The 21498-nt window shown below is 49.5% G+C and overlaps 1 protein-coding gene across 1 annotated transcript in view; it reads right to left on the bottom strand.

Annotated features, from left to right (window-relative positions):
* Positions 1-669: 669 nt before the first annotated feature.
* LOC146182137 (uncharacterized) overlaps positions 670-21498 on the bottom strand; it is a 168257-nt gene continuing 147428 nt past the window's right edge. The window contains exon 2 of the mRNA XM_084577144.1: positions 670-2474. Coding sequence (XP_084433270.1) covers positions 1086-2474 — 1389 coding nt within the window. The 3' untranslated portion in view covers positions 670-1085. The remainder of the gene's footprint in view (positions 2475-21498) is intronic.

The following is a 21498-nucleotide window of genomic DNA, read 5'->3' as shown; positions in this document are numbered from 1 at the left end:
GCTATTGGGAAATTCACATCGTCGCCAGTTACTGCGTCTTTACAAGCATGTAGCGCACAAGACCGGTTCACCAGCAACAGTCACAATAAAGCACATTCAGGTAGCCTAGGGCGCAATGCTACGCATACAGCGAAGTACTACGATACCTGACAGCAGGCTTTTTTTTTTTTTGTTTTTTTTTCTAAGGCACATCGAAGCACATGCATAAATAAGCCAAGCTTGGTCGTTAGAACTGCGGTCATACTAAGCGCAGGTATATTTTACTACGGCCACATTTCTCAATGGTCCCTGTTTTGAGACTGGCTGTCAACTCCGTATGGTTTGGTTTCACCCTCTCTGCTTCTGTACTGGTGTATTGGTACCTCTGTATTGGTGAAGCAGAAAAGAAGCAACCACATCCGAGAAGACTTGTCAGCCTCTTTCCTTCACTCGACGCGACAAGCAATGGGCGCTGGACGCGGTGTAGTACACAATGTCATTGGTCCCGTACAACGTTACACATCTCTAAGAAACTAACAGTACACAGCACATGCCGAATGACGTTAACACGCACACGCTCTAATACAAGAAAAAAACAACACACTATTGCACACTGAACAACCTCGGCTCTCCTAGGGCCCGCATCGCGCACCAACGAGAAAGCACTGGGATGAAACAACATCTATCTCTCTGGAGGAAATCATTGAACAATAATACGCAGCGCGCTTTGAATTGGGGGAAGGGATAAACGCCGCCGCCCTTCACGGTGCTTTCGGTGCGAATTAATGTCATTTATTGTCACTTGACGCGTTTACGCGAGCCGCACAGTTTTCGCGCCACTGGACGCAGCACGCACGGGTAGTGTAGAAGCGTCACAGTCCGGAACTTGTGCATCAGGTAAAACAAGGGCATACGTGACGGTCCCTGGAGCGCGGAGGAATGAGTACTTCCACGTGGTCAAAAGTAAGGCCGTGCCGTCTAAGGAGGAGAAATGTTCTACGAGCCGAGTCTGTCGTCGGAGCAAACTTAACAACAAGGACTGATTTGTTCGCCAGGGGGACAAACGGCCAGAGACGTCCGTCTCTTCTGTGTGTAGGGATAGCGGCTCAGAGCGAAGTGTGCCGCTTCATGTGCAGGGACAGGTGGTCGGAGCGGGAGAAGGCGCGCTCGCACAGTCGGCACTGAAACGGCCGGTCACCTGTGTGCTTGCGGTAGTGCCTCGTCAGCTCGTCGGAGCGGGCGAACTTCCAGCCGCACTCCTTCCAATTGCACTGGTACGGCTTCTCGCCAGTGTGCGTTCGCAGGTGTGCCTTGAGATGCGAGCTCTTGGTGTAACTCTTGCTGCAGCCGGGATGAGAGCAGGTGTGTATGGTGACCTTCTTTCGGCTCGCCGTTGTCCTCTGCTGCGGCGGTTGTTGTTGCTGGCTCGTCTTCTTGGGCACGGTCAGGGGCGAAGACCTGCAGAACGGGTCTGTCATGTGTTGCATGTCTGGCGTGAGCGGGGTTCCTGGAAACGGGTTGGGCGGTCCCATCGCGCTGCCGGCGCTCAGAAGATCCGCTAACCGCGGTGAGGAAGGCGGTGTCACCATGCGTAGATGTGGAGGAGTCTGTTGTTTCCCGTGATGTTGTTGCTGCTGTGGTGGTTGTTGGAGGCACTGGGTGAGGATGTCGTCGGCCTTCATGGGCAGTGAGTGCATGACGGACATGTTGGTCTGGTACTGGCTGCCGTCCATTGCGGACCCCAGGTGCTGTCCCAGCTGAGAATGATCGGGGGATGCGGGCGGCGACATCTGACTCGACGGCGGTGTCTGCAGGGGATTAGTGCTTTGGTAGTTGGCCCAGAGGTTGGTGTACTGCGAGCTGGAGAGCATGGACACGTCGAACGCGTTCGCCGCAGCATCCGCCTTCATTGCTTGCGCTGACTGCTGATACGTCAGGTTGTCTATGGACGCTGTGCTACCCGTCGAGGTCACAATGCAAGGGAATGAAGGCTGCTGGTGTTGTGGTTGCTCTTGATGGTGCTGCTGCTGCTGTTGCTGCTGCTGCGGTGACTTGAGCTCGTTTTCCGTCTCGTACGTGTTCACTTCGGGGTACAAAGCGGCGTCGTCCGAGTTCAGCATGAAGTCGAAGTCGAGCGTCACGAAACCGGTCGTCGCTGCAGACGCGTTCTGTTGGTGGGAATTCTGGTCCTCGGTGGCAGACGTCTGTTGTGTCACCTGCGGTGGGTCTTGGGGTGCTTGGGTTGACGGCGCGCCGTTAGGTTGCTGCTGGAGTGGCGCTGGCCGGCTGGTAACGGGGGCGGTGAGGGCGGCCACAAGGATGGCACTGTTGGCGGGAAGGGTGGACGGCGCGGAGTCTCTGCGGTCGGTGGGCTTGTAGTTGAAGCCAGCATCGCGACTAGCTTGACTGTTCGGCTCAGCCTTGGCGCCTCCCGAAGCTGCCTGCCTTGCCCCGCTGATGTCGTCCAGGAGCACACTCTCGATGTCTTGCCACACCTGGGAGAGATTAAAAAAAACAAGAAACGAAATTAGAATTTGAGGGCTTCGTTTCGCTGTGCATTAGAAAACGCACTGCTGTTGGGCAACCATGGCTTAGAAGCGTCTAGCTATGCTATCTGTGACACAGTTAGGCATTTGTGGAAGCATACAGCACTGTAAGTGCATTTGAAAACATACAGAAGACACTCATTCGCTTTGTTTTTCTCCCCCGAGTATAATACCGAGGGTGGAAAGAGGGGGGGGGGGGGTGACGTTACGACAGTGTATTGATGATCGCTGCTTACACTACATGCAAATATGCGACCACATTTGTGAAACTCAAAAAAGCCATTCGCTGCCTGCACCACATGCGACGACCACTCGTGAAACGAAACGAAAGCTCCTACAGTAAATACGCTTATGCAAGTTCGCGGGAGAGATTGACACCAAAGAGCTGAGTGGTGTGTAAAAAACTAGCTAAGTGTTTGTGTGTCCACAAGCTGCACACAGTGCAGTTACAAATTTATTAATTGCGTGGATAACGTCACTTAAAAACAGGGCTTATGCCTCTCGCATGACCGCTGGCGTGTCCTCCTAATGCGCCCATGGGAACTTCCCTGGGAGACCACATATCATCGCCGCACATTTGCGCTTCGCCCATTGTCTAGCTCGCCAAGGCTCTATCAATCGTCGTCGGCGCGCGCTGCGCAATTTGACTCGACCGCAGTGTACGATTATTGTCGCCAAACCGATGCTTGAAGAGCGAGCGGGCTTCCGCACTCGCAGGTAACGCCCCGAGGGGAGAAAGAAATATGGACCTGTGATGTTTTGCTATTATTCTCATGCTCCATCTTTGCGTTGCGTGGGTCTCCCGCATCAAGTACAGACGTCGCGACAGGGAAGGCCCCGCTTCCCACCTGCAAGCATGATAGGCCCGGAGAATGGCAGAGCTCTCTTGTGTTCTCGCTTGCAGCCGGTCCACGCACACCGTTCCACCTAGTGCACGATATTAGTGCATGGCAGATTTGGCCGGGACGTTCACCAAAACGTGCAAAGGGTGAAAAGCGCAAGAAAGCTAGCCGCAAACAAGTTTGTTTGTTTGTTTGTTTGTGTTCTCGGTCGCGAACCAACAAGCATAAAAGCCTAATTCCTTCCGCCTTAGGTAGAATAAGTTCGATAGTGGAAATTCAGCATTTATCACAATCAGAGCCTCGGCTCAGTCCCAGAGGTGAGTACAGGTAAGATGCAACTGTTGTATACTTTCCTCTTGAGCGATATACGTTAAGCTGCTAGTCATAATCTGCGAGTGCTTGCCAAATGCGCTCCATCCCAATGGGGCTGAAACGGGGCTGAAGCGTGGAGTCTAACCAAGAGAGTTCTAGTTAAGTTGAGGACAACCCAGAGGGCTATGGAACAAAAAATGGTAGGCGTAACATTAAGAGATAGGAAGCGTCCAGAGCGGGTTAGAGAAATAACTCAAGTTACCGACATTCTAGTGGAAATTAAGAAGAAGAAATAGGCATGGGCAGGTCATTTAGGGCGAAGAGAGGATAACCGATGGTTGCTTAGGGTAACAAACTGGATTCCAAGGGAAGGAAAGCGTAGCAGGGGGCGGCAGAAAGTTAGGTGGGCGGATGAGGTTAAGAAGTTCGCAGGGGTCAAGTGGATGCAGCTAGCACAGAACCGGGTTAAGTGGAGAAATATGGGAGAGGCCTTCGCCCTGCAGTGGGTATAGTCAGACTGATGATGATGATTATGATGAACCTCGGTTAACTGGTAAATCCGTTAACTACTCCTTGCTAACCACTAAGAGCAAAGCAAGATTATCTGATTTCCTTGGTTAATACAGAGCACCACACAGATCAGTGACCAGAAAAGCGATTCCATACACCCTCACGTGACCCCAGTGCTCTGTGAACTCAGTTCTATTTCCTCCTTCGTAGTCATTGACGCTGGGCCGTTACTGCCGGGTGCTAGCCCTTAACTAACGAAACAATCCAGGTTATGGCTGCAGTTATAGTCGGTCTGCGCAGTGAACATCCGGCGCGCAACCAGTCCTTATCTGCGTTTCTTTTGTCAGTCGTCCATCAATGGCTTTATAGACCGTGTTACGATGCACTTAACAGCCCTATATAGAGATCGTATCCGTGTCCGTAACGATGATGAGCCTTCGCGATGAAGGCGGGAAGATCGTTCCAAGCGGATAAATACTGTTCATTGACTCTGCTTTCGCTTTGGGACTTGAAGGGTGCCAGCGTGGTGCCCTGGACTGCTTGCGTAGACGGACCGTTGTGCCCCAGGGACGAACGTAGTGGCCGCTCCTGTCCAGTGTACTTAAGACACGGTCGGAAACGAGGTCTCCGGGCGCAAATTAAAGAAGTGCGCGGCGTCGTTCATGCATGCTCGCCCGTACTCTGCATATACCTGCACCCTCACCCGCAGCCTCTTTGGTCCTCCTCCACGGCGGAGGGTTGCGTCGGAGACTGATTTTCTTTTTCTTCTTTACTGCTATGCAGATGCGGGCTAATTGCGCCATTGCGCCGGCACCCGCTCGGTGCCCTTGCTGTCGTCCACAGCCTCGCGCACACGCACACGCATTCCGCCGCGTCCGACTCGCCGGCTGCCGCGTACATACTGCCTGTATCCACTATACGTGGGCCGTGGGACGACGTGTTGCAAGGGGACCGGCGTGGCAGCGGCGAGCAGTCGCCCAGTGAAAGTATATAGAATCGCCTGCCAGCCCATTTTTGTTCTTGTTTCTTAACTCGCAGGAGGTTCAGATCCGCTGCGTTTTATCTGTTGTTGTTGTAGTAGTAGTAGTAGTAGTAGTAGTAGTAGTAGTAGTGGTGGTGGTGGTGGAGTGGTAGTGGTGGTAGTGGTGGTAATGGTAGTAGTGGTGGTGGTGGTAGTGGTAGTGGTAGTGGTGGTAGTAGTAGTAGTAGTAGTAGTAGTAGTAGTAGTAGTAGTAGTAGTAGTAGTAGTAGTAGAAGTAGTAGTAGTAGTAGTAGTAGTAGTAGTAGTGGTAGTGGTGGTAGTGGTAGTAGTAGTAGTAGTAGTAGTCATAAAACGGGATCAGCTGGTGGGGAAAGGGTGGGGTGAACATTCAAGTGAAGCACAAATTTTCAAGTGAACATAGCCTCTGGAGCCGAGTGGAAGTCAGGTCGCTGATCGTGCACTGGTGGCCATGTTGGACTCTTAATGCGAGATGATGCACTTATCACTGCACAGATCTGTCAGAAACTGACTTTAACGCCGAAAAAACAAGTCTACGAACCAGGAACTGTGATCTGTTGACCGTCCGTGGTAACACTGCAGCGCGTACGAGACGGGACAGTGATGACATCTAGGTCGACGGTGTAAAAGGGTTTCGTGTTGGTTTTTTCCCGTGGCGTACGTTGGGCTTTCGAAAACGAACGCAATGAATGCAGGATAGGTAACAACAAAGCACGGTGTCGTTAAAATTCGTCAGAGGAACGACTCTGCACCAAAGAATGGTTGCTTAGATCGATCTCGGCGCAAACAAGACATGCAGAATGCCTCGCTGCGGTGACTCGGTAGTTGGAGCGCTCTACTGTTGATCCCGAAGGTGCAGGTTCGAATCTGTTCGAATCCGACCGCGATGGCCGCGCCGTGGTTCAAACTAACGGTTAGCTACCGAACTCCAGTTTAAAGTAAGGACACGATATCATGAATAATTAGGGGAGATGCCGAACTCCAGTTTAAAGTAAGGAGACGATATCATGAATAGGGGAGAGAGCTCCACGCTGGTTAGCTGCCGAACTCCAGTTTAAAGTAAGGAGATGATATCATGAATAATTAGGGGAGAGAGCTCCACGCTGGTTAGCTGTTTAAAGTAAGGAGACGATATCATGAATAATTAGGGGAGAGAGCTCCACGCTGGTTAGCTACCGAACTCCAGTTTAAAGTAAGGAGACGACATCATGAATAATTAGGGGAGAGAGCTCCACGCTGGTTAGCTACCGAACTCCAGTTTAACGTAAGGAGACGATATCATGAATAATTAGGGGAGAGAGCTCCACGCTGGTAAGCTGCCGAACTCCAGTTTAAAGTAAGGAGACGATATCATAAATAATTGGGGGAGAGAGCTCCAGCCGGACACGAACGAGGCAGGAACTATACGGGAAGACATTTCTGAATTATCCGACCTGGCTCATTAGAACACACGTATCTCCAAAATACAGTATTTTGTATCACATAAACAAAACGTCCCACAGGTAGACCCCGAATTTTCTATTTTTGGGCAACCTTGTTCCAGCAGCTTGAAATCAGAGCTCAATTTAAAGAAAAGAGAAAAATGCCCCGAAGAAGGAAAAAATCCCGAATAAGATACCACTGCCCGATGAAACGAGGTTTCACCCCTTTCAGTCCTTTTGAATGCCGTATAATAGCCATGACCGACTTGTCATATTTCAATTAAATTAAGGAAGTTTCCTTTTCGAGGTCAACAAAACGCAGTTCACCGCCCGATCAGCTCTAATTAGACACACTGTTTACTGCCGGTACCAACCTTTATTTTATAGCCGACTAGCATCAACATAGCAATGAATATTGACACCTCAGCCCTGTACAATTGCCCCAGCTGCACCGTTGAAAGATAACGCCGGAGGGTAGCCATGCAGGGCAAACCGCTGCCAACGTAGCGCCAATGCCACTCAACAGCGTCTAGAAGCAACACTGTCTACGCATGCGCCATGCGGCATGCCTGACTGACTCCACAGCTACATCCGTGCCCGCATCAGAATAACTTCGTAAATGCCTGTTCACGTAGTTTGGCTGGAGGTTTTCCAAGCATTATTAGCGTTTTCCATAAATACCGCGCGCGCGTCGCCGCAGTCTCGCCACGCCGGCGCCCAAATATAGTTTCTTCTGGCCCCGGGGCACGAGGACCATTAAGGGGAAGTCTGGCAAGGTCTATTCATTTCGGGGACACCTTAAGACGGGATTAGAAACCCTTCGATACTTCACGGTGCGTTCGCGAGACCATCCAAGAAGGGCGACAGCCGCCAACGCGAGACTTTAACCAACAAAATATCGTGAGTGATAAAACCAATACAATAGAATACTCAGGCATCCGTACTAGTTAAGCATTTCCCTCGCTTCGGGTCTCTCGAAGGACCGACGCATGCGGGTCTTCCATTTACTTTTTTTTTTTTTTTATCCAAGGTGCCTCGTATAGTTGCCGCCGTTTGCATGGTGATTGCTTCCTAGCGTTTTTTATTGCCGCAATTTGTTCTCGCACGGCGGCGGTCGGGGGCGCCCTATTCCTTTTTCGTCTCGATGCAGACGCGCTGCCGCAATTTGTTGCCATCCATCGAAGCACTTTGCGAAATGGGCGAACAGCGAGCTTGGCTCTCTCTGTGTCCCTGTTTATTGTTTTATTGCACATGTAACCCCCATTGGGCCGGCTCCCCTATTTCTCAAACTTCATCGAGCCAGGTGCTGTTTAATGGCGGCGATTGGTGTGAAGGACAAGACAGAACGGTCGGCGGCAACTCTCTCTCTGGAGTCTGGACGGGTGTTGCGGTGACATCAAAAAGAATGACCCCTGTCTCCCCTGACCCACGAGCCGGAACACTTCGTTGGCCGCAGTCACTTCCTGTCGCAGTTCTTGAAATTCGTCGACGCTTTCGGAGGATTGAACAGCGTTAATGCGGACACCTTGCGACTGGGCAAAGGCGGCTCTTTGGCGAACCTCGCCCCACTCTGCGTACAGCAAGGCAACCAAGGTTAACTATCTGTTGAAAACGTTGGCTAATTGCACGTTTGTCACTTCCCTATCTTAATAGCCGTTCTGTGTTCTCCCTCGTGACAAAGTGACTTTTTGCCTGAGATTGAGAGGTGTTCACCTCTCCGCGTTCCTTTCTTTCCTTTTTTTTTTTATCCTCAAGCCAAGTTGTGAGGCCCATTTAAAATGCAAAACTAAGTGCAGGCAATAAGTCTGATAGCCTCTTATCTTAGTTAAAGCTCGTTAACTTGCCAGCTGGCCCCTTAAAATAGGCTCTTCAAGGCCCCGACTACTAAAGAAAGATCTGGTCACAACCCGAAAGCCGTTCGTGAGTCGGAAAACCTATTGGTTACCCGGCAGGGCCGTGCAGGGCCGGTCTGTCGCGATGTTGTTTCGACAGCCAAACTCGTTTAACATGACGGTCATGGACAGCTTCGTGGACAGCCAAAGCTGTCCATGAATTTAGGCCAAGCACTGAGATTAACAGAAAACGCAGACTCGGCTAAGTGGAAATCCGTCGGAGTCCTTCGTACTCATGGGCCTTAGCCGCAATGGCCACTACGCCAAAATGAAGTCGCACTTGACATATAGATCATCTATGCTTCCCGCACCTTCATTTTTGTTATTTCTTGGTTCTTTGTGCCTTTCGTGCTGCGCTGGATAAAACCTATGTGACGGATCTCCCCATTCGATGTCCCTGTGCACCGCAGAAAGCATATGTCTCATACGGGCTCTGTTTCGACCCAACAAGACTTGTCTTCGTCTGGGCCCCACACGAAGAAGCGTCCTCTTGTCGAAGCGCTGGTCAGCGGCCTAAATACTCCCTAGCCACCTCTTCTCTACTGTCTACTTCTGGAAGCATCTTCCATCCTCTCTTCTACATCTTAGTCCATACGGCCAGGGCGCGAGTAAATGGCGTTCTCTCCGGCGAGGTAAAGAAGCGCCAGCAATACGCAATGACGGGAGCATGAAAGCGACAGAAGTAATACTGCGGTCGCATTTTTTTTTTACCTCACCCTTTCTCGCTCCTTGCTCGCCTCCATCTTAGATAGCGAATACGTGACGTCTGCTCCACAACAGCGGGTGCGCAAGACGGCCTACGACGAAAAGCTGTAAGAAGTGGGGCGCTTCGCCGAGGCATTCCCTCCGCCGTGCCAGCGACGACGACGAACTCAGCGAAGCGTGCTGTGATTCGCAGCCACCCCCCCCCCCCCCCCTTTCACCTCACCTCTTCGTTCATCTAGTGCACGCGGTGCGAGAGGCTGCTCAATTTCACGGCATTCCAGACAAACTGGCGCCGCACTTGGAGAGTCGTTCCAGCACTCGCTCCCCAAATGTGTATGCGCTCCAGATGTGCGTCTGTTACGAGACGATGGCGTATTTATGCGTTTCGAGCCGTGCTCTGGTGAAGAAATGTCCCCCGAAATGCGAAAGGGTACCTACCCATCATGCACTGCACGGGCACAGTGGTACAGGTGGTGACCAAGTGACATACCATCACCGTACTAAATTTGGCTATATGTGGCATAGAGTGTGTCCGCAGCAAAGCTAGATAAATGCACTGCACGCTAAGAAACTCATCGGCAGTCGGAAGAATCGGCCAGATACGTGAATCTAGTGTCACAAAATGAATATTGTGGGAAAGAATGCGCTCTCTGCGCTCCTAACATTCCCGCTCTTCGCACAATGGGCTGACATATTCGATTATACTTCATGTCAGACAGACGTATACTCTTCGTGCGGTTCTCGCGTAGAACATACTTTTAACAGTTTAGCCATTTGCATCAAGACACAGGAAATAATGCAGTCCACCCGAATCTTACTATTACTGACGCATAATTTATATTGTATTGGTTACAGAAGAAAAGCAGGGTTAAAAAAAAAAAAAAAAAACAGGAAAGGTTCGAGGACTGTCCCATTTAACGTCAACACCTGAGGGACGTCGTGGCGTGAGGCGTGTAGGAGATGTAATGGAGAGAGAGAGAGAGAGAGAGAAAGCTATCCAAGCGTGGTTCTTTTAGTGTATATTAAAGAGAATGCATCTTGCTACCTCGAACCGAAACAAACATCAATCGCGCTGCCAGTCTACATTTATTCAGCTTGTGTAAGAATGTGGACACACTGATATGATTTATCAAAACAATTTTCTGTTTCATTTATTCTCTTACAAACGGCACGATTGTGTGAAGAGCAGCTTTAAGCATATCTGGAGCAACAAACTGCCACAGAAGATGCTCGCTAAGGCCACGTAATTTTTCATCCGAATTCTCCATATTTTAAATATATTCCGAGACATATTTAGTGTGCTATAGTGCATTCCCCAATGCAGGGAACACTGAGGTCACCCCTTCTAACCGACAACCCATGATATAAGGCCTAGACGTTCGCGGTTACGCGAAACGGCAAATAAATCAGCCGGATAAAAAAAATAATGAAAGGAAAAAAAGGGCCTACTTTCCAACAGGCTAGCCATGAATAGAAAGGAAAGAACAAATCCTATTTAACAAAATTTGGCATGTATTACACTTCGGCAAACTGGCACCAGCCCGAGGCTCGGCCGAGGCTTATGCATAAGTCCTTATCTTTAGGCGTCTCCGGGGGAAAAGAATGACAGATGGACATCGCGATAGCAGAGCTGCAATGACAGTTCCTATCTGTCTTCTTTTTTTCGTTTCAACCTAACGGATGCGACGAACTGCACAAAGGTAAATAAATACGAAAGCCTGCCGGGAGGGAACGCAAAGGAGTACTTTGAGCTCGCTTTGCGCACACAAAGCGCGCGAAGACGGCTGAAGAAAAAGTTGTCGCGCGCTAACGAGTGACAGAGAGTGTTAATGTCCTCAGCATCGCCTTGCTTCTACCGTTTTAGTCGGACTCGAGGACGAAGAAAAAGGGAGGAATAAAAAAACAATCTAAGGTTGCGCCAGCTAAAGACGAACAACCCGTCCTGGAGCGTTATCGGCTCTGAGAATCGGCAGCCTCTCAATATGCATGCCCGAACCGCACCGACCAAAGAAGGCTCGGCGAGCAGCAACCCGAGAATGCGTCACGCTGGTTTCCTGTTTCCTCCCTACCTTGACGCGCGGTCGTCGATTGATTTACATTTCACCCGTTCTTATCTCCGGTCCTTCCTTTTCTACTTCTACTTTTTTAACATTTCGTTGTCTTCTTTCCAACATACTTCTACATGCGCCTGTTCATCCTAAAGAAAGAATCAGAGAGAGAGAGAGAATCCCTTTGGGCCCTGTCTGCTCGGAGGCAACTCTTTTGTGGTCACTTCCAGTTGGCTTCTTTCTTTGTCACTTCTCTTATGCGAAGGTTAAAGCACCGACCTTGGAACAAGCATTCTGAGAGAAAAAGAAATGCACGCTGCAGATTCATCTTTCGAAAAGGCTGCTGCATACTCGGGCATGAATTATTGCTGCGGTTATACGAGCAAGCAGAAGCACGGAAAGGTTTTAATGCGGCTCATTATACGGCGTAGTGTGCCCTCTTGCCTTCCCAGTCGTCTACATTTTGAGCAAGTGCTCAAATGGAGCGCCATAACTTAGAATGATATCAGTGGTACCAATATGCAAAGAACGCGAATGTATGTGGCGCATAAGTGGATCCCATGCATCTTTCAGGCAGGTTATATAGAGTCCGGTTTCATCCGTCTTCAGCACGTGCCGGTTTATAACGCTTCACACTGCAGGATGGTGGAGGGAACAGGTTTGAGAGAAATGTCGTCTTTTAGAGCGTCATTCGAATGCGGTGTCGAACCAAATGTGCATCGTGTTTGCTGTATCAATACCTCGACACGTCAGAGTCATGGAAGGCGTTACAACGTTTCGAATCGTCCTCTCTATCGAATGCTGCTTCTCTCGCTAGACTGTTCGTCAGGTTCATACTAGCGGATCAGGTAGCTACGCTTCGCAAGTGTCGAGCGCGAAATTCGCTCTGGTCGCTCCCTAGGTTCTTGGCAAGCTCTCATACCACCTAGAGCTTAGAACCGGAGTCTCAAACAAGCGGCCGCGGAGCTGTGTAGTGCGGCCCGTAGGCTCCAAAAGACGTCAGATCTTTCGCAACTTCGTGCTAGCTTCACGAGTCGGCTTTACCACCAGGCAGCTTTACAACTAATTTCAAATAAAACGCCGCATCCTCTGACGGTACACGTCATTTGTGGAAATCAACGTACTCACTGACCCTGTAGTCTGACTGATCATTCGATCTACGCAGGTGATTTCAAGAACAAGGCGAACGAAGTATGCTCAACTTCACACCTGGTTGCGTCGTACACTGGCACTAATAATGGTAGCTTAAGTGAAAATACCGTACGGGCATAGCCTCCTTGGTCACAACAACCTCATACATATTTCTCATGCATCTCATATATTTTTCATACGTTGAATGATATCTGTATGCGATGATTTGAGATTTGTACGAGTTTAGTATGAGAAATCTGTATGAGGTTATTGTGACTCATAAGGTCCTCATTTCTTCTGGGTGAGGAGAGCCTGCTCGTAGAAACTTCGAATCTTCTTGTCGCCACCGCACCACTGAGATGGCGCATCCGTACAGAACAGTGCGTGCGTTCATAGACAGAGGAGCTCCCACGGACTCGTAACCTCGGCAGACATGGCGCCACCCGCCGACGGCTCGCTGGTAGTCCGGCAGCCTCGCGACGGCAGCGGCGGCGGCGGCAACGTGACGATATCGAGTGCATTTCAATGCGCATTTTTTATGAAACGCTCGCTGCCTCTGAGTAGCGTGATAATAAGGCGGGCGTGTGAAAACGAGCAGCTTATGCGTGTGATAAGGTGGTAGACCGCTATCCGGTTCGCGCGCTGATTAACGCACCAAGACGGAAAGCACGCACATACAGTGCGGCGTTATGAACGTCTCAGCAGGAAAAAAAGAAAAAGAAAAGAACAAGTGAAATAAAGAAGCGAACCACCTCCCAGCGCTTTACGCTTCACTGAAGCTCTGTGCGTGCCCGGCTATCCGGGTTTTCATGGCCGCGGTTATAGACACTATGCGAGTCCTGTAAGGATCATAACAGCGCACAGAGGAACACTGGTTAATACTATAGTTAACGGCTGGCAAAGGGATTATACTGAGCGTTGCACGAAAGCGCCTAACGCATAGACCAAAGCGTCTTTCCCTGTGTTCGCTACCATGGGAAGTGTATATGATAGCAGCTCCGGCGTGTTTTATATTCTGTTTTGTCTCGAAAGATGGTATCACACGAAATGAGGCGCCTTAAAAATAAAAAAAAAATAAAAAAAGCGAGGGAAAGTTTTTCTGCAAACTGCGCGCACTGCTACTAGCTTGGAGAGCTTATGCGGTAGTTACGGAGATTATTTTTTTACGAGAAAACGGCAGAAAGAAGGAGCGACATATAAAACACTGCTCGGGTGTGCCTGACTTAACTGTACAAACATTCCTGTAGCTTTAATTGCTCCGTGTTTATAACACGGCCGGTATGCAGAACTACTTTGGTCGTTTCATTGCAGACAACAAAGAGCGCCTGTATAGAAGTATACGGCACACATTTCAGATTTCTGCCCTGTCGGCTGCGTTGTTTCATGGCGTTGTGCGCTTTAAGCTTGGCACGCAAGGATTTGTCTTATCTATACGCGATGCGCAAAACGCCGACAGCGCCACCTGTCGCCAAAGCCGCAAAGCGTAGGCGGGCTCGGTCGGGCGCTGTTCATGTCAGCGTCTATGCGCGCGCGTCGTGTTTTCGTCTTTGGTCCCGGTTTAACAGATATAACGCCGCTGTCAAACTTTAGCAATGTCCGGGAAGAATTGCTGCGTAGTTGCTTTTTCGAACACACATAAAACCTTGCCAGGAACACGTTTGTATAAGTTTCCAGTGATGCTTCACGAGAAGGACGGGGGACGTGAATCGCAGCTGTTCGACGCAGAAAGCAAGCAATCGCATTGAATGACATTTTTTCACGTTAATGTCATTTTTTCGACGCGCTGCTACACGACCAAAACTGATGCCATTTCCAAATTATGGTAACTGTGATTAATATGCAAATATTGGAGTGCCTTCAATATGTTGCGAAGATGACGGCGCTGTAAACGAAAGCAGCCTTTAAATTGACAGTCATGTCTTGCATACCTTGTAACCAAACTCTTGATTAGGACTATCAATTACGAAGTTAGCGGCTTTGTCGGCGGCGTTTGTTTACGAAAGGGTACGGAAGATACGCAAGTCTGCGCTCGACTGCGAAACGCGTACGAGTTTCAACAACCTACACTTTCCGCAGTAAAGCAAGTGTCAAGAGCAACACGTAAAATAGTCAGTATCTAGTGTACTGTCCGACGGCACTTTTATAGAACCTTCGAGTATGCCCTACGGCGCAGCATACTAGAGCCCCGTTGACTCCCGTACGTTTTCGCCAGATCGTTCGCTTGGCGTATTAAGGCCCGTCGAAAAATGCTCGAACTTAGCCTCATCAAGAAAGCATACGGAATTCATAACGCTTGCCACATCGAATGCCGCGTGATTACCGCAACGACGCTGCCCGCGAAGGCGGCCGACGACGGCGTTCTGGCAGTGTGCTAGGTCATAGTCGTTGTTAAAAGCCGTAGCTGGAAGTGCTTTAGAAATAGTAAATTTCCTGTTCATAAAACTGCCTTACTATCAGTTCAATTGTCTCACAAATTGTGTTACAGTAAGCTGAAGGTGTAACTTCGGCGACGCCTTAGCAGCGGAGCTAGAGAACGAAATCGGATGGGCTGCGTCACACCAGCAGCAGCCGCTAAAAGCAGAAATTTGCTTGTATTGCTGTTAACACTTCTAAAATCTCGTTACATAACGGCGATCTTCAGTAAAGATTTTTTTTTTCTTCCTCAAATTAAGCGCGTTTTATTTAAGATGAACAGAGCATGCTTTTCTGAAGGTGGCGCCAGAAATCCGCCGTGTCGGCGACTCGGCGCCTACGGACCGCGGTAGCAGGAGCGACCTGCTCCGCCTGCGCTGAGTGCAGTGGCTACGGGTTGGCTGGCAGCGATGGGTGCCGTTTTTTTTTTTTTTACGATGCTATTTAGCATAGTTCACATAGATGACTAGCTGCAAAATGATAGGAGCACAGTAGCATTTAATGCCGGTGGCACTTTTGTAATTTATTTTGGGTGTATCTTTTCACCGAGTCTCTGGTGTCGACATAGCACATTTTCTTGTTGATCGCATTCGGATGAGTACCTCAAACTCACTCGATAACTAATGTCGTTGTCACCAAATTTTATTATATTTTCTCATGTAGCAGCAAACATATGTCATTTTGAACGAGCGTCATTCGATGGAAAAGGCATTAAATTCGCCGTGTGGCAGGCCTGAGTGATAACTATGTTTTCAGTGTTTCTTGCTTGTCATGGCACCTTCCATGAACACTTCTTGTTTAAACTTGGTCGCCTCCTCTAGCTGGGAAGATACAATACGTATTAAATTTGTGAAACACTTAGCCAGACGCTCTTTAGCGGCATTGACATCGCGCAGAACACGGTTGCATTTTGTGTTTCGCCTCCACCTAAACGCGGTGGGCGCGGTCGACTTCGGTCGCGATAACTCGATCCTGCTCAGTAGCCTGAGCCACTGCAGCGGTTTATTGAAGAGATATTTGCCAATATGGGTTTTGAAATTGGTCATGCAATGACTTTGATGACCAGAGTCAGTATAATTTTCCGGTTGCCTGGCAAGATTACGAAAACATAACATGTCGCTGCACTTGCTATTCAGATTGAACTCTTGCTACAGGAACCCAATATGCGCTATTTTCTGATGCTGAGAATGCTGGTTTGCAAGCTCACTGGCTTTTCCTGCGGTCGCACCGGTACGAAACCGCTCGCAGTTTCGACGACGCTGCCTAGTTTACTGTAGCAATATATTGTATGTAAACGAAGCAAGAGTGTGCCATTAAGCAAATAAAGAACATTGGTTCATAGGTCAAGGAATGAACTAATTAGCGTCGCGCTGTGATGAAAGCGGGGCACTCAAAATTACCTCCACTTCGTACGCAATCTTGTTGGCGCTCGTATGCAACATACATTTGATGCATATGGAGGCGACGTAGTTCCAGACGGCCGTGATATCGAACACATGTCCACTATTACCAAGTGCGATCCCTTTGCGCACACTGTCACCGCTGAAGTGCCCGCGAGACGCGCACAAGCGGCAGATCGCACGCGCGCACCACGGCCACTTTGCCGCATGAGGCCCGCCTCGGGTTCCGACGGCCGCCGCTACGCGGCTTTCAGTGGCGCCCCTATAGGCGCTGCGCATGGCGTATAGGAACGGATCTAGGTAGGCAGGAAGCACGTTGTTCTGTTTTTTTTTTTCTTTTTTCATCTTTTTTGCGCTAACTTTTCTCCCGTACAATATGAACCGACAAGCCCAGCAACAAGTTTTACCTCAGTATCTAGGAACGCGTTAGTTTTACAGCTTGGCCGTTATACAGAGCCCGCATTTATATATGCTCCTTACAGTACGGTTAACTATATGGTGTTCTCGAGCAAGCAAAAATACCTACGTTCTGTGCAAGTTCGTGTTTCGCGTTTGTGCAGTATACATGTGGAAGTTTGCACGTATACACCGATGGATCTGTGTCAGCACAGGCATCCGCTGCAGCTGTGGTCATACCAACTCAGAAAACAACTCATACATTTCCTTTTGGGACATAGTACTTCAACATCAACCGCTGCTGAACTTGTAGCCATTCGGAAATCTATTCTCTACATATGTGAGGAACCACCTCAAAAATGGTGTATATTCACGGACTCAAAGACTGCATTGAAAATTTTGGAAAACTTCTTACGCCACACTGCCTATCAGTCCCTGGCACTAAACATATGGAGCTCATCACATCTGCCCAGCTGCAAGGTCACAGGAAAATGTTTCAATGGATTCCTGCCCACTGCGGGCTCCATGGAAATGAACAGGCCGATGTTGAAGCGAAAAGCGCACTCATCAATGACCTCCAAATAGCTGTGCCTTTTTCAAGAGCGAATACGACATGCCTATTTACGAGTTGTACGAAGAATGCTACAGCAGCTTACTGGGCCCAGCCAGCCCGACACATTCATCTAAAAAGGCTCGATCGAACATTGAAATTTTATGTTCCGCGTGATATCCAGCGTCATCAGGCATGCTTGCTACATAGACTTCGTTTAAACGTGGCTTTCATGCGCAAGTACTTACATTTAATTGGACAGATGGACTCGCCGGAATGTTCAACTTGTGGCATCCCAGAGACTGTGGACCATATATTATTGGTGTGCCCAGTGTATGCGGCCGAAAGAAGTGTGCTAGCCGCTTCCTTGAAGCGTTTGGACAAGATACCTTTGTCGGAGGAACTGCTGCTGGGCTCTTGGCAGGACAAGGGGAAGGGTGTCCAGGCAGTGCATGCTCTTTGCCGTTTTTTGTGCGCCAGCGGGCTTGATTCGCGCTTGTGAGGCAAGCTACTGTGCCTGTATATGTATTTCATATGCCTTCTCCCACATCGTCACCCATCATGATCTTCTTTCTTCTCCCCTTCCCCTTAACCAGTGCAGAGTAGCAGGCCAGATTTGAAATATTCCGGCCAACCTCTCTGCTTTTCCTTTCAATAAATCCATCTATCGATCTATCTTGCAGACGCTTTGGTCTTCCAGCTAAGCCCGCCGCAGATATCTACTTTACAACCCACACATACACTTCAAATGCTTTCGCACTGCAGTTAAAGACCACAGCGCAAGCGCGGCTAGAATTTTTACACCGATCGGAGAACACACAGCAGGGCGCCTTGACTCTGTATTCTGCACCGAATTTGGCACGCGTCATTTTAGTCTGACCGTACCCTTGAGCCCGTGGTGGCATCCAAGACATGGATGCACTACCAACGGCGGATTTGTGAGCCACTCTTGGAAGCGGCAGAAAAATCGTGGGGTTCAATGTATATTCCTCGCTTGAGGAGGAGGAGGAGGAGGAGGAGGAGGAAGTCGCTTCCCATAATTTAGCCCATGTGCCCCGCTACTATTCGCATTGAAGTCAGATGAAGTTAGGTTAGTGATCTGAGTAGCCGCCTATACTACAGACAAGATACAATTCCAGGTAACAACCGACCGTCACCTAAAAAAAAAAAATGCTTTTGATAGCGTTAAAAGACCCGTTCCCCGAAAAGTATGGCGTCTTCGTTGTCAACGTCGGGGTTGTGAGCGAAAAATCTCGGGCCTGGCTGTGACGGGTGGTAGTTGGCCTGTGACATGGCCGTGCACTGATTGGACTGGTCGTCGTGTTTCGTGACGTCACGAGACCACGTGATGTAATCAATTTAGAAGGCACTGCGAACTCGGTCGTCACCGTCGAGACGTAACGGTGAGCTCAGAACAGCGTCTTCCTGCAGGACAATTGGATCCCGAGTTGGACACGCTGCCCCCGCAGGCACCGCAGGCACGTTTGTGTATATGGCTTTGTTAAAAGTGGGGCTTGTTATCTGCTAAGTAGTCTTTCATATAATTTGATGTCTTACGACAGCGTACTAATCAGTATGTGTAGGATAATAGAGGCACAGCAGTATGTAGACGAACGGGGACCGCAGGGGGAAGCCTCAGCACAGGGTGCCATATAAATGATGTCGCCTCGTACCCTTAAAGGCGTAAAGGTGTCCCACGGTTTTCTTAACGGAGCTCTTGTATTTATTTTATTCAATAAGGTAAGCATATGGAGATTTGGAAGCCTTCCTGCTATACCACTGAGTTTGGACCTGTACTGCTGAGGCGGGGCTTCCACAGAAACCCGTGTTTTACACAGCCGTCTTTACACGCGACTCGGTGAACCACTTGGTGCCCACCTCCACGTGTGTAGAGGATAAGCACAGGAGCGCTGCGAGGATCACACCAAATATACCCATGCGGACGGACAGGCGGGCGAAATAAATTTACAGGACACAGAAGACCGAACGAACACAAGATACCGGACACGGTAAAGTCACAATATAACCCTGTTAATGCATTTCACGAATCTAAAAAATAAACAAATAAAAACATTTCACAGCCTACGTCATGTCCGCCTCCAATTCAGTGCTCAGCCCACGGATAGCCTGGACAGCCGCAGCCGTGCATAGCAATGCCCCGTCCCCGAGAAGGTATGGCTACTGCCGGCGGCGGCGTTCGGTAATCAACGGTAGTGTGTTTCGGGGGCGATTAGCAATGCGTCGTCCCCTGCGGCGTGCCCTTCTGCATCACCAATGAGGCACACGTGCCCGCGGCTGCTATGCATTGCAGCCGCGTCCCACCTTGCGTATACACTATCGGTTGAGAATTAGAGCGGCCGGCGAGGGCTTATATTGCTTCCTCAGTGAGAGGGCTTCGCACAGCGTGTGCAGCGCTTTCCAAGCTACCGCGAGACTCGGCTAACGAGGGGCCGGAGGATTCATTACTTCGTACAGTCACGCACTCACTCCCTCACAGGCTTTCTTACAAGCTCCCTCTCCCTCTCCTCTCCTCACTCACTCACTCACTCACTCACTCACTCACTCACTCACTCACTCACTCAATGAATCAATCAATTTCACGTATTGTATTCCTCGTGAACTGCTCTTGCGGCACCGAACTCACTCACTCACTCACTCACTCACTCACTCACTCACTCACTCACTCACTCACTCACTCACTCACTCACTCACTCACTCAATCAATCAATCAATCAATCAATCAATCAATCAATCAATCAATCAATCAATTTCGCGTATTGTACTCCTCGTGAACTACTCTAGCGGCACCGATTCCCAGCGGATGCAAGCTTTATCTCCGCCCGGGTGCTATGCGCGGCTGCGCCGGATGCGTTGACGCTCCGCGGAGTAAGCTATACGCTGAGCCGTGTTCGTATTTGGAGTGTACCACTGTGTACATTTTTTTTTTTTTGTGAACGCTGAACAGTGTCTTCGCAGTAACAGGTTTGGGTATTGTGAAGCGCAAGTGGATGAATGTCGGCCAACCAAGAGGCCTTATGCTGCCAACGTCCCAACGAAGAGCTGCATGAGCTGTAAATATACGGCCGGGCCAACGACATTCGCAGTGCTGCATGTTTTAGCGACGAAAGACGGCACTGTCAGGCCCAGTAACTTTTTGTTTATTTCTCTGGCATATTCCGCACCCGATACGCGAGGAACATCGAAAAGCTCTGACCCAATATAGAGGGGCCGCAGAAACGATTCCGACCGCGTTTCTCGGTCCATCGCGGCTTACCGGTACCTGACGTCTAGGGCACAGCGAGCTAAACGTTTGGTTACAGCGGGATCGCGTTGTTTCCCCGTGATCTGCATAATGTTGTCGGCTTTCCGCGCCCTGGCAGCGGAGAAAGGATGAGGTGCAGTTATGGTTTGGTCGGATAAGCCCCGAATGAAAGAGCCGCCTGATATGCATATTCTGTTGCGTCCTGCGTCTGCGTTTCGACCAATATGTATAAGTCGTCGCAAAGAAACAAGCTGCCAAATTAGGTTGCATGGTTTGAAGCTAAAGTGGGCTGGTAATTGATGTCCAGAGGCCTCTCTCTGGAGGGTGCTCTTTGTAGAATACTGTTTATCACTAAAGCTGTAAGGAACACGTAATTGATGTTGGAGGCCTCGGAGGGTCCATTTTGTAGAATCCATTTTGTAGAATACTGTTTATCACTGAAGCTGTAAGAAACACGACATTAAGAACACTACGGCAACAGTATTTAAAGATTAATCGAACTCTTTACCATCCAAATATTGCTTCGCTTCGAAATCCACTGCCTAGCGAGGACCTGGAAAGCCGGTCCTTCATGCCAGCAGTCGACAACTTAGCTATATTTTAACTATGCCCTATTCGCGTGATATGTTGGTATAGTCTACCCTTCTCCTTACTTCCAAGACGCTTCTCTAAACATTTGTGCTAAATCAGGTACGGTGTTGGGGATTATACCTGGAGTGCGCACGACGCTGGCCGGGTCAACGTCCTCAGAGCAGTTGGCCAAAAGCTCGAATGACGCGACGGCCGCTTGCACTTACGGCTGTTTTCTTTTGACTCTTTTTTTTTTTTTTTTTTGAGGAAAAAGCAACAAGAATCACCCCTCCGTAGGAAAAACGCACAGGAAGCAATCGCCAGCCTGCATGTACAAAGTGTATGACTCTACGCGTATAGCGTATTTTCTTACTTCGCCGTTCCCTTGCAGACGGGGACAGCTATTCTGCGCTTTCTAGATTCCGGGATATACGTGTACAACGCTATTGCCGCGGTGCTTTGCTTTGCCTTTTTGCCACTGCCGTCGTGTACTGTCTCGTCGCACTGGCGCTATCGCGGCCC

This window comes from Amblyomma maculatum, chromosome 8 (genome assembly GCF_055883805.1).
Source record: "Amblyomma maculatum isolate TAMU_Amacu chromosome 8, ASM5588380v1, whole genome shotgun sequence".
Taxonomy (NCBI): domain Eukaryota; kingdom Metazoa; phylum Arthropoda; class Arachnida; order Ixodida; family Ixodidae; genus Amblyomma; species Amblyomma maculatum.
The sequence above is the reverse complement of the archived record's forward strand: the minus strand, read 5'-3'. Positions and strand labels throughout refer to the sequence as shown.